This window comes from Cydia amplana, chromosome 16, assembly GCF_948474715.1.
Source record: "Cydia amplana chromosome 16, ilCydAmpl1.1, whole genome shotgun sequence".
Classification (NCBI taxonomy): Eukaryota; Metazoa; Arthropoda; class Insecta; order Lepidoptera; family Tortricidae; genus Cydia; species Cydia amplana.
In genome coordinates, this window is record NC_086084.1 from 10,416,816 (window position 1) to 10,430,591 (window position 13,776).

Genomic DNA, 13,776 nt, shown 5'->3' on the forward strand with positions numbered 1-13,776 from the left:
TTTGTTTGCATTGCCCCCATTGACTACCGCCCGTCCGCTCCCACGGCTCATATATGAGCCAGAACGCTTATGGTGACGTCATATCGTGGGATTTAACAGGTTAAACAGCAGCCAGAGTTACACTCTATTCATAAAACTTTACGGGCCCGATTTAGTTGAATTATGTTTTATCCCTTTCTTACAAATACATAAGTCCAAATGACCGATAAAGACAAACGATTCATAGCTAACTCAGCCCAGTAACAGTCATCTGTAAAAGAATTGAGAGGTGTCCCTAAAATTTTGAAGAGTGAATAGTTTTTTGAACCACTCTAATAACTGTCATATTCGTATATACTTTCAAAAGCAAGACACTTTCTTTTCTGTCAAAAAATAAAATCGCACGTTCACAAGTCCCAAAAACGTCGTCCACCTGGGCGTTATTTTTTAAAGTTGTCCTCTACACTTTTTTTTTCAAATATGGGATTTTTTATGTTATTTTTACTCAGAATCACGAGCTCTTTCTATCCTAATAGGAGAAAAAAAGTGTCCTACGGTTTTTATTTCCATTCCGCCACCAATTTTCATAGACTTTGTATGGCGGTCGCGGAAAGGGAAAACCGAAAAATGTATGGAAATTTTGGGACACTTTTTTCTCCTATTAGGATAGAAAGAGCTCGTGATTCTGAGTAGAAATAACATAAAGAATCCCAAATTTAAAAAAAAGTGTAGGGGACAACTTAAAAAAAAAACGCCCACCTAAGTCAGTTATCACTAATATCTTTGGATGAGTGTGACCTTATCGTTATGTGGACTGCGCAGAGGCGATAGAGTCCGGGCTCTGCAGCGAGGCCGAGTACACGGGGTTCATGGGCGTGGTGCCGCCGGCCTCGAACAGGGTGCTGTCGTACACGCTGTTGCTTTGCTGGAAATAACATGTGTACAGTCAGGCCCCGTAGACATGCCAATCGCTAACAATACGTATATTTTGTGCAATAGGCTCCTATTTAGATATAAAGTCATAAGTCATCATCATCTCCTACCCGTTTTCGGCCACAGCGACTGCTTTCTACCGCTGAGAGCGTCGCTGGTGCGCTCTCAGGTGGCTGACATAGCCAATCTTTGCAGCAAATGTGCGGCCACACGCGCTGCAGGTCAGCACCCCTCCGACGTAATTATGTATATGGGTTAATCAACTTTTTTTTGTCACACGTTGCTATGGTTACGGTCTCCCGAGTCACTCTTAAAACTCTAGGTTTTTCGTATTTAAATGAACCAAACTTGCATTTTATGGTAGTTATAAGACCTTTCCATAATGGGACATCTACGGAGCATGTTAGTAGAACAGCAGTTGTTCTAACAATCTATGCTACTATTGTCTCCTCGCTGATGGGGCAGAATAACAACAAGAAATAGTTGATTGACCCATATGTAATACATGTATGTATTAGATATAATACCTGGTAGATGTAATCGGAGTCGGTCTTGAGCGAGCTGAAGCTCTGCTGGTGCGGCAGCGACACCTGGTCGTCGTCCAGAGGTTCGTCCATCTGCGCCTTGTATGAGAACATGATGCTTGGCTGGGATACACTGAAAACAAAACAAAAAAGTTTTATTACTGAACTAGCGACCCGCCCCGGCTTCGCACGGGCTAACAAATTATACATGAACCTTCCTCTTGAATCACTCTACCTATTAAAAAGCGGCCAAGTGCGAGTCGGACTCGCCCATGAAGGGTTCCGTATTTAGGCGATTTATGACGTATAAAAAAAAAACTACTTACTAGATCTCGTTCAAACCAATTTTCGGTGGAAGTTTACATGGTAATGTACATCATATATTTTTTTTAGTTTTATCATTCTCTTATTTTAGAAGTTACAGGGGGGGGGGGACACATTTTACCACTTTGGAAGTGTCTCTCGCGCAAACTATTCAGTTTAGAAAAAAATGATATTAGAAACCTCAATATCATTTTTGAAGACCTATCCATAGATACCCCACACGTATGGGTTTGATGAAAAAAAAATTTTTGAGTTTCAGTTCGAAGTATGGGGAACCCCAAAAATTTATTGTTTTTTTTCTATTTTTGTGTGAAAATCTTAATGCGGTTCACAGAATACATCTACTTACCAAGTTTCAACAGTGTAGTTCTTATAGTTTCGGAGAAAAGTGGCTGTGACATACGGACGGACAGACGGACAGACGGACAGACAGACAGACATGACGAATCTATAAGGGTTCCGTTTTTTGCCATTTGGCTACGGAACCCTAAAAACGGCTATTGTCCGGGTCCGGGGAGCGTCTTTCAGCCGTTAACTAAATATTGTAAATCGTACCTACATATGATTGTATTTCTGTTGTATTTATTTAAGGATCACCAACTAATACATACAGACAATTACACAGGAACAATAAATAATACAAAAATCACGGACAAATGCTTATTGCTTAGGTGACCACAACTCACAAATAAGGCTTAACACACGGAAATCAGAACGATACCTGAAGAACTCGCTGAGGAACGTGTGGTAGACTAGCGGGGTGTAGAGAGAGTAGTACAGCCACGTGGTCACGTCCACGACGCACAGCCCTGAGGGTATAGGGCCCCACAGCACCATGCGCGCGTAGGATGTATAGATACCTGAAGAACTCGCTGAGGAACGTGTGGTAGACTAGCGGGGTGTAGAGCGAGTAGTACAGCCACGTGGTCACGTCCACGACGCACAGCCCTGAGGGTATAGGGCCCCACAGCACCATGCGCGCGAGTAGGATGTATAGATACCTGAAGAACTCGCTGAGGAACGTGTGGTAGACTAGCGGGGTGTAGAGCGAGTAGTACAGCCACGTGGTCACGTCCACGACGCACAGCCCTGAGGGTATAGGGCCCCACAGCAGCATGCCCGCGCCGGCGGCCTGCGTCGCGTCGAGGAGCGCCAGTAGCAGGATGTATAGGTAGAAGGACAGTTTCGCTGCAACAATAAATATACGTTCAGAATAACTGCTAGATAGACTATAGATAGAGATAAAGCTGTCACCGCACATTGATAGCGCTCATATAGTAATTTTGTGTGAGAGCGCTCTAACCGTCTGACTTTTACAAGTAACATATATATAACAAGAAATAGGTTTTGGCGGCTGATGTGGTATAAAATGGTGACGAATTGATGATGTAACAGAAAGTATATGTGCTATTTTACAAATAAAATAAACAAGCGCCTATAAATGGCAATTGCTTCATAAAGCGTATTCTATATTTAGATCACATCCCAACGGACAATAAAACGGTAGTTGTTATAGATAAACCTAGATCACATTTATCAGATCATAAACAATGGTCCTTCGAGTCGTATTGTTATACACTTACGACGCAGTCTTAGCCGTGACTTAAGGACTTTTGTTTGGGAGGGGTTTGAACCCAATGAGAATTCAGATACTTTTGGGAGAGGTCTCTGATACCTTAGCAATCGGTTCCTCTCCCCTGTGCTACCAGTAGTAATTTTGTATACATATTAATCAATCCCGGAACCGGGAATTTCCCGGACGCACTTACAATTTCAAGTCCCGGGAGCATTCGCTACCCCCCACTAAATCCACAAGAGTGAATGTCAAGTTTGTGATAAACCCTGAACTTAGATAAGCTTTCTATTCACTTTAAAAAAGATAGTGTAAAAATAATCGTTCATTGACTATTCCAATGTGCCTTTTTAGTAACAAAATGTGTTGAAGTTATTCTGCCATTTCGTCGTGACACTTTTAGAGCATCCGCTAGCTGGTGCGGTGCAGAGCGGCCGCACGCACGCGGGTGCTATTGTAGGTAAAATCTGTCGCACGCGTCCGCGCTAGTAAGCGTTGCTCACACTATTTTACAAAGAAAATCAATGTTGTGTGTTGTGCCCGACACTATTTTTCGTTAACCCGCTCCGTGCAACCGCGCCAGCTATAATTATAGCGAACAGCCTTATACGATACGTCTTATGTGCATAATGCACAGAACCGACGCTCTGTCTAGGAATAAACAACAAAAGAAAATAATAATAAACAAGTTTAACAAACATAAATTTACATGCTTCAAGTTACATAATTAAATACCAACACTGGTCTACTGGTTGATATGAGTTAATAATAAATGATTTATAATGAATGAGTACCGTCCAGTTGTTTACAATAGTGTTATCAAAATGAATAATAATTATTACTAAAACCATATACAACTACCTAAGTAGCAATATACTGGTGTAACTGCATTTTAATTAATCATTTTAATAAATCCAGGACTATAACAATAATCTCTATTACGTTGTTATGCGAGTATAGCGTGAAAATTAGATGCTAATAATTATGTACTATTTTTATTATTTTTTATTATAAATATGTGTTACATAAATGAATATTTAACAGCAATCACGATATCTAATAAGTTAATGCCGTCAACCAAGTTTTCTTTTATACCTCTTTGCGACAGTATAATATAAACTACTGACCCGATTTCGATGCAGTTTTCGTTATGGAATCGGGTTTGTAATTTTTTTTAGATGAACTCTTATTATTTTTGGTAATAGCTGAAAAACGTAAAATGAAGAAGATTGTTACACAAAAAATCCCTCATAAAAATATAATAGCCAAAATACACGCCTTTTAACTATCTAATGACGTCTAATCTACATACGTAACTCCATTCATCATCATATTCCCTCTAACATCTTTGCTTTTCTGATACAAATGGTGGCACTTTTAACATATGGGCATTATAGCATTACCTCTTACGCAACATATACGAACTTTCTCTGCTACGGCACATAATCTTCATCAAACATAGTTCACTCATACTTGTACTCTATAGCACATGGCACTGTCCAAGGGAGGTCCAAGGTATTATAAATAATAATAAAATAGTTTGTCAATGCAAACTTTTAAACAGGAAAGTGAAAGCAGGATGCATGACTGTCATAATTCTTGTATATCTAATACCTTTTAACGAGCAATTCTTGCATATTTATTTATTTATATGTATATATATTTCGGGGATCTCGGGAACGGCTCTAACGATTTCGATGAAATTTGCTATATGGGGGTTTTTGGGGGCGAAAAATGGATCTAGCTAGGTTTTATCTCTGGGAAAACGCATATTTTCGAGTTTTTGTATGTTTTCCGAGCAAAGCTCGGTCTCCCAGATATTATGATTAATATGATGTCACATCAGTCCCTGAAAGTTTCCAGTTTGATCATGGACTTTAATTGTTGAGCCATTTAAGGTTCAATTTAATTTGTTGTTCAATACTAATGCTACGAAATGGCCAATGTAAAGTGAACCTTACATGTCTCAACAATATGTACTTATACATATGTGTGAAGTATGTTTATCATGATGCTATTTAAGGAAGTTTACTGTTAGTGTGAAATCATATAAATATCTATGCTTGTTTACAACTGACTACCAATTAACACCGTAAATTTAGTCATTATTGTGTTGTGTGTAAGTGCATTACCTGCTGTTAATTTTTTAAATTAACTTTAAATAGACCTAAGACATTTACATTGATTTTCTTTATAAATGATGGTACAGTAACCATTCCATGCTTGCTTAAGCATACTTTCTTACTTTGGCCCATTACTTTAAGATAAAAACTTTATGGGAGATTACTGAGAGTTTATGTAGTATATATTGTTTTACAACTCTAACCCCCTCATCCATAAAACTTAGCAGCATCTTACAAACCTGTGTTAAATTTTGTCTCCTACTAACAAACAGAAATGATAAAATGACGGAGAGGGACAAATGATTATTAATGGTTTGTTAGATTTGATAGACTTATGAATAACGCCATATAATTTTTATGTGATGTGTAAACTTACTTGGTAAAGCCAAATATTCTCTCAGTGGTGTCCAGGGCAATATCAATATCAGAAAATAGATGAATGCGAACACAAGAGACGAAGTAAACCAGAAAAGCACTCCGCCATGCTCAAACAAGTCCGTATCCCCCGCTATCAGAGTGTCATCATCAGTCTTCATGAACTCCAGCGTTCCTTGAGTTATAGTGAAAGCCAGAGATATGAACGAGGTTGCCATCAGGACATATCGTATACTGCTCCGGCTATCCATGTGACCTAAAACATAAATTGCAGTTTTATTACATGTTGAAGAGATAAACAATATCGAAACATAGCAGTTGGGGCTCATTCTAATAAAGCAATTAAGCACTTAACATTGTTATAAATTTAAATTTAATTGTTTAATTTAGTAAATTAATAGCAAATGATGCTCAAAGGTTTTAAATTACTAAAGAGATATAAATAATGTAAAGCTAATTGCTAATTGAATTGTCCAAGCTAGCCGAGTTTTTTATTCTCAGTTATGTAATGATTGCTAAATGGTAATGATCTTAATGACCACAAGCATTTGTGGTTGACACAGTCACACAGTTCAGTGAAAAATTATGCTAAACCAGGCCAATGGGGCATGTCGTTCTTTGTAAGAAAACACATTGTTTCCACTGCTTAGGTTGTTTACATCTTAGCAGTGGAAAAATTTGTATATTTTAATTTAGCTAGTCTCCAATCCATATTGAGCTAGTATGGGGACTACAGTCTTTAAACTGCCTTGCATTATAATGTTTAAAAGGGGGACTTTTCCTCTAGGATATAGGCTGGTGGCTTAGGGCCCGGTGAAAGTTCACCAATCCCATAGTAAATTTAATTGCAGTCTACACAATAGTTTCTATGTAAACTTAAGATGAAATTCAAAAACTATGAATGGTAGGCTAACAACAGCTGTAAGATAATCACTGATGGGAGGCGGGCAGGATAGGTGACCAAATGGAAAGGGCCGCAGGGCTCGAGAAAGAGAGGACATCCACTAGCCTGATGGCAGGACGAGATTGTTGCTACTGTAGGCAAGAAATGGCAAAGCGTAGCAATAGATAAAGTCAGATGGAAGAGGTTTTTAAATAAAATAAATAAATAAAAATCATTTATTTCAGACTAAAGGTCCATACATGGTTAGTGAACGTTAAAATTAAAATCTTATTACTAGTGTTACCCTTTACCCTTTTACAGAAGGGGTGTCCAGAAGAAAAATATAATAATAAAATTTAAAATATATGTATCAAAATCTATAAAATTATCTGTAGAATAACGAAAGCTCTAATAATTAAAGATACAAGTACACTCACCAAATGCTAAACCGAAGATTACAACACTCATCTCGGTGGCCAATAAAAAAAACTTGACCATGACCCACAACACCTTGTCCACCTGCCCGCCCAGCGGCATGGGGGCATTCAGCGTCATCGCCACCGCACATCGCACCACGCTTATTATAACGTTGCCCCACACCAACGAATAAAAAGTCAGGAATATCGGGCTACTCGTCGCTCGCAGCTTCAGCTGCGCCTTGTTAAACCTCACCACTAGGAACAACACGAACAGAGCGTTCGGTATCAGTATAATCAGATCCCAAATTCGGACCCTGCAACAAAAGCCAACGTGAGCACAAAAACAAACATAAAAACAAACCGCACAAGGCCACTGCTGCATTACCTTGAGTTATTTATCCCCGAATTTAAAATTTGTTTACAAAATGTATCCTCGCTTACGGGAGGCAAATCGGACCCGTTCATCACATTAAAGTGCCACATTTTACTGCGTTGCCATCTATTTTTTTCTAATTAGAAAAACATTGGAGCCCTATGCAAAGGAATCATAACTCAATTTGAGTAATCGAGTTAGTGATACCTCTCCCACTGCGCTACGTCAACATCTTCCAATATTTTTTGTTATTCATAACACTTCGGTTTCCTTTATCTTGGCTTTCTACTGTGCTAAAAATTACGAAACGTAAGCGATGTAACAAGTTATCAATGCGAAAATTACTGCCATCGCTCAAGATTGGGAAATCATTCGTACGTAGTTTTTTATATGAATATTTTTTTAATTTTATTTGATGTCTTCTGCACAATTTTATTCTAAACCCTTACATACGATTGGCTAAACTGATATATAACATTATTTTAACCAATCACATCACTGTTAAGCTGTGCGGTCAGTGTTGCCAGGGCTCTGAAGTCCTAAGTTACGTTTCGTTTACCTAAAAGTCACGTTTTTGCTGCTTAAGTCACATTTTTATAGCATGGGTTGGTAAATCGATTTTGTTAGAAGAAATTTAGAAAATATAGCTGGTCAAGCAGATCTTGTCTGGTCAAAATCTGAATTTCGCGCCTTTTTTTACTGACAAGATTTGGTTGACCAGCTATATGATTTTTCTTTATGCTATTTGTGATCGATTTCATGAATTGTAAGTTCCTTTTTTTTATTTCTTGATTTTTTCTTGTTGAAAACGAAAAAAAATTATGATAAGTAATAAGTTATTATAAAGTACTTTTTTTAAATTTGCCGCTTTTTTCTACTTACTGAAATGGCTTGACATACTATAGTATAGGCCTGTCCAGACGAGGACAATTTTTCGCCAATCTGATTAAATTGTCCGATCAAATCAGGACGTGCGGACATAGACGCCAATTTGGCTCGCCGATTATGATTTATGACCGATACTACGAATACAATGGGGTACGGACGCAAGAATACTAATTTGTGACGCTAGTTTTCGCAGTTAGGGGCATTTTTTTAATTTACAGCTGTCAAATATCACCATAAAATTAAAATTGATGAAACTGGTCAAATTGGTGTTTGCCTCCGCACGTCCTGATTTGATCAATTGTCTTCGTCTGGACACGCCTTAATCTAGCACATGAGTCCACAAACTATAGCTGGTCAACCAAATCTTGTCAGTAAAAAAAAGGCGCGAAATTCAAATTTTCTATGGGACGATATCCCTTCGCGCCTACATTTTTCAAATTTGCCGCCTTTTTCTACTGTCAAGATCTGGTTGACCAAGTATACTAAGATACGAGTCACAGTCAGTCAGTGCGAAAGAAAAATTTTAAAAGTTTACACTGTTTAAGCCCCCTCCAGACTATGTGCGTGAATTGCGGTGTGGAAGCGCGAACGCGAGTGTGGAGTCGATTTCCCGGTCTGCGAATCTTTAAGTAGAGCCCAGACGAGCTGGGCAAATCGACCGATTTCATCAGGAAAATATTTGTTGCCAATCTCATCTAGCGTCCACACGTACACAATTTAATCATCAATTTGCGTTCCATAGATACTAACTTAGAAAATTGCCATTATTGTGTCCGCAACTGCTGATTTGATCGGGGAATCAAATTGGCGTTTGCGTCCGCACGGCCTGATTCGATAGGAAAATTTCATCAGATTGGCGAAAAATTGTCTCGTCTGGACTAATGCAGTACAATGAGTAGTATAGATACAGACAAAAGGAAATAAATCATTACACTAAAAAAAACTACGACTATCAAACTATATAACACCGTCACGTCAAGGTAACGAGTCTCATTTTGCCATGACTATGATAATAAACATGATTGTCGATGTAACGTCAAGGGTCAGTGCAAGTGTCAAATAGTAAACTTGGGAGCATTGCTAAATAATTCGAATTGCAAAACTAAACTTGTCCAAAAATCGACTAGCTTAAAAAGTCACAAAAATTGCCTCAAAATCATAAGTCACGCACGTGTCACACGAGAAGGCGAAAAGTCACGAAAAATGTGACTTTTGTGACCATCTGGCAACGCTGTGTGCGGTCATAAGTGGTCATATCGTAGGCAACTTACTAAAAAATATGTCTAGAGTCTATGGTACTTTGAGTTGCCAGATTACAAATTATCGGAAGATATATTTTTTATATTTTACTGAAGTTTGTCAAGCCATTTCCGTCAGTAGAAAAAAGCGGCAAATTTATAAAATGTAGGCGCAAAGGGTAAAGGGCATGGAAGATTGAATTTCGCGCCTTTTTCTACTGACAGTTGTTATACCGGCTATAACTTTGCAACCATTACTAAAGGCTCCTCCAGACTAGACCTTGTAACAAATTGTATGCGATTTTAGATAATTGCCGGCTAAGTAGGACCAATGAATTCAATCAATAGATCAATTGCCACAATGTATAGCAAATAGCATGTGTAACGGTGAAGTTTGTAAACTGAAATAAATGTCATACACGAAAGAAAAAGTTTCTTGTGGCCATAAGTCACCATAAGTCCTGGTGGCTTGAAATAACTTGTTGACATTTTAAATTTTAATAATAAAAGCTAAAAAGCTCTCTTCCTATCTATATATTATTCTATTTAGAATCTATATATAGAATCTGCATTTTAGTAAGTTTTGGTTTATAAAACTGATCTACTATAGTCTGGCAAACACAACTTCTCAGTCAGTAAGAACAGAGAAAGTTATACTCGTCCTTTTCTTTTGGGTGTTAGTACTAACGTAAGACAAATACAGTATGTTTCGCTCAGTCTCAGTGGCGGATTTGCAGTCTTTGCCGCCCTAGGCTCCAGGCCTTGTAGCCGCCCCTTTCTCAGCATCAGCACCCATCATATTGACTACATTTAGGTCAGGCGACGAAAAGGTGTAGAGGGAAATGCTTGGGACACATTTTTAACTTAGTAACTCTATTTGGACTCGTTACGAGGTGAACATATCAAAAGTTCCCTTGAGAGGGGGTAGGAGGGTTTGGTTGAAGGTCCCATTTTTCGGGTTTTTGCTTATTATATCTCAGTAACTATGCGTCCTTGTGACAAATTCATTATACAAAATCAAAGCTAATTAAATTTGCTACAAGTTTTATACAGTCGAGTCAGTCGAGTTTTTCGATAGGTATTTTGTTTAGTTTTTGAGAAATCCGCTCTCTGTAATTTTGCATTAAATTTCCTTCAATACATAATATGTAAATATTTACGGTACAACTACGTACAACCTATCAGATTTTAACAGTGTATTCCTGTAGGGCTAAGATGTTCGGTTTTTTATGATATCATGCCTGTCACGTTCTAACAAGTATGTAAGTGCGAAAGTGACGCATAACATGACAAGTGATAAAAATGCGACCATGATATCGCCGCTGATCATATTAAATTTAAAGACTAAATATCCTATAAACTTTTCTGGAACTCGCCTAGTTTCAGAATTATTACCAATTAAAAAACAAAACATCTAAAATGCATTTACGGTGGCGATGTTGCCACTATGCGACGTAGTCTACATATTATCCTTATTGATAAATGTCAGAAAGTAGTAACACTTTGCAAAAAAAATAGGTTTTAAGAAAAAAAAGCAAATACTTATTCATTTTAAGTGACAGTTTTACCAATAACACTAGTTTTTATGTACAAAAACATTCAAAAAATCTAAAAAGAAACATAAGAAAATCTTTTTTTTGCCAAAATTCACCTATAAACACTCATATAACATTTTTTTTCCTTATTTTGGCCTCCAGCGAATTCCAGAGAAGTTGAAAGGACATTTTAGTCATTTAATATGATCAGTAATAAACTGTTAAAAATTTTCGGGTTCCTTTTTCCTCGTCAATATTATTGAAGAAAATTTAATGCAATATTTCAAGAGCCACTGCGTAATCGACGCCACACTCCCGTTCGGGGCTTCGCGACGCGATTCGCGCACAAGTGTAGAGGGCCCTCAAGATATCTAAAAACTTGACTGAGTAAAACTTGTAGCAAATTTAATCAGGTTTCATTTTGTATAATGATCATGTTTGTCGTTAGAACGCATAGTTTCCGAGATATAAGCGAAAAACCGAAAAATGGGACCTTCAAACCCCCCTCTTCCCCCGGCTCAGCAAGGGCTACGGCCGGGGACTTTTGATATGTTCACCTCCTAACTAGTTCAAACAAAGTTACGAAGTCCAAAATTGTGTTCCAAGACTTCCAAGCATTTCCCTCTATGGGTACCTTTTTTTGAGAATTCGTTGCCTAATTTTGAATGATTTCTTGTTATAACAAGATTATAATCAGCGAATTTTTTGTCACAATTTGCCGCCCCTAATATCTCGCCGCCCTAGGCTCGAGCCTACTGTGCCTTATGGGAAATCCGCCACTGCTCAGTCTATGTTTGAAATGAGACTGTCCTGGCCAAACCATACTTTTTTCCAACCTCCTTATTTCTTGGGTAGGCATTTTTTAGATTTTTTCGAATTTAGCCTTGCAACACTGGTACACACTTGTCTATGGTAAACTGTCAGTGTCATTAAAAAATGCCAATGTCACATGTGTTTATATGAAAAATAAAAGTATCTTGGAAAATTCTAAATCATGTGGCCATTTTCGAATATTTAAACCACAGAATTTATTTAACATATTTTAGTGCCTAAACATCATAATAAACTAGAGAATTCTTTCCCTACTTCAGGAAACAAATGTAATTAGTTACATAAGAGTAAATTTAAATAAATATGTCGTCGAAGTATAGGATTCTATGGAATACCATATCAAAAATGAAATTTGATAAGAGATTTATACAAAAGTGTATTAATGTACCGTTCCCTAAAGTATTACCCAAACAAGCTGCAATACCATGCACCATTGGGTTCTCTCTGTTCACTTGGCTAGGATTTCAACCAAAACTTAGTGCTGAAGATGAGCTTATACAAACCATCAAACACTGTGTACTTTTTATTCAAAGATTGCAATATGATAAGGCTGAACAATTACTTCACATTGCATTAAGGCAGGCCCAGCAGATGAATCACAAAATGGGTGTAACATACATCTATGATGTCATGGCTAACTTGGCGTTAGAAAGAGAACAACTAGACAAAGCCAAGCAGCTCTTTGTTGCAGTCACACAGCGAATAATGGCAGATGGAGCTAAAGAAGATGATCCTAGAGTGGTACATCTTAGTATCAAACTGGCCAGAATCAGCCATTTGAAAAAAGAATACTCAACAGCTCAACTGGGTTATGATTGGTGCTTAGAAAAGTTACAGCGAGCAATGGGTACAAATCCTAGTGATGACACTATTAAAATGCTTGCAGTAGCGGAGGACTGGTGTGGAAGGTTGTATGTAGATTGCAATAGACTGGAGGAGGGGTTGAAATTGATGGTAAATTCACTTGAACATATGCAGTCAGTGGGTGATGTGGGCCAGGAACATTTTGTAGTCCAGTTGAATGATATTGGAACAGTTTGTGTCCAGTTAGGAAGGACAGATGAAAGCATTGCTTATTTCAAACAAGCTATAGAAATAGGTAAGCAGTTACCGGAGATGGAAGAATTAGGAACAATGTATGTTAATTTAGGGAGGGCTTATTTGAAGAAGCAACTGGTTGAGGAAGCCAGGAAGAGTTGTGGGCACGGGTGGAAACTGGGGGTGCAAGCTAACAATAAAGAAATCAAAGACGAGGCTGAGGAATGTATCAAAGAAGTAAAGAATATGATACGGTAGAATGCATTTATGCCCCACAGTTAATAGGCCCTTTAATAGGCAAACCTCTACCTTATTAAGGGTTAAGTCCAACACCATGAATATTACATTGTATTTCAGTATTGGTATCTTGATCTAAAGTCTATTTTTTTATTTGGTAGACTGAAATGATAGTTAATTGTATGAACATGAAATGTCATTTCATACTATTAACTGTCATTTCAGTCTACCGAATAAAAAAATAGACTTTAGGCACACCAATGTGTCATGGACTCTGAAAATCTTATGTGCTAAATCATTGTGTTAAGTTGTAAAGAATATATTTATACTGATGAAAAACAACCAAGTAAGAATTTGCAAACAAAATAGTACAATCAATACAATCATGTATATACCCAACAATGTTGTACAGTCAAGTGTAAAAACATGGGTAAATAATGTCAGCAATTTAAGTACTATGGGACATATTTATGAGTAAGTTATATGCATCCATATTTTTACAC

The 13,776-nt window shown here is 37.7% G+C and overlaps 2 protein-coding genes across 2 annotated transcripts; one reads left to right on the forward strand and one right to left on the reverse strand.

The window, feature by feature from the left end:
- Window positions 1-749: 749 nt before the first annotated feature.
- LOC134655556 (transmembrane protein adipocyte-associated 1 homolog) lies at window positions 750-7,923 on the reverse strand. The gene is made up of 6 exons (XM_063511030.1): window positions 7,519-7,923; window positions 7,152-7,447; window positions 5,833-6,087; window positions 2,762-2,948; window positions 1,440-1,569; window positions 750-904 (listed from the first exon to the last, which is right to left on the reverse strand). The coding sequence occupies exons 1-6, from the start codon at window positions 7,614-7,616 to the stop codon at window positions 785-787; spliced, it is 1,086 nt and encodes a 361-aa protein (XP_063367100.1). The 5' UTR covers window positions 7,617-7,923; the 3' UTR covers window positions 750-784.
- Window positions 7,924-12,249: 4,326 nt separating this feature from the next.
- On the forward strand, window positions 12,250-13,294 carry LOC134655298 (tetratricopeptide repeat protein 19 homolog, mitochondrial). The gene has a single exon (XM_063510749.1). It carries the CDS (start codon window positions 12,302-12,304, stop codon window positions 13,292-13,294), a length of 993 nt encoding a protein of 330 aa, XP_063366819.1. The 5' UTR covers window positions 12,250-12,301.
- Window positions 13,295-13,776: the final 482 nt, after the last annotated feature.

What these genes read in the sequence shown, in the direction of transcription:
- LOC134655556 (XM_063511030.1), bottom strand. Translation starts at nt 7,616, where the DNA reads ATGTGGCACTTTAATGTGATGAACGGGTCCGATTTGCCTCCCGTAAGC. An exon ending in TCGGGGATAAATAACTCAAG is followed by an intron (nt 7,448 to 7,518) that starts GTAATGCAGCAG and finishes CTTTTGTTGCAG; the next exon opens with GGTCCGAATTTGGGATCTGA. An exon ending in ACTCCGATTACATCTACCAG is followed by an intron (nt 905 to 1,439) that starts GTATTATATCTA and finishes TGTTATTTCCAG; the next exon opens with CAAAGCAACAGCGTGTACGA.
- LOC134655298 (XM_063510749.1), top strand. Translation starts at nt 12,302, where the DNA reads ATGTCGTCGAAGTATAGGATTCTATGGAATACCATATCAAAAATGAAA.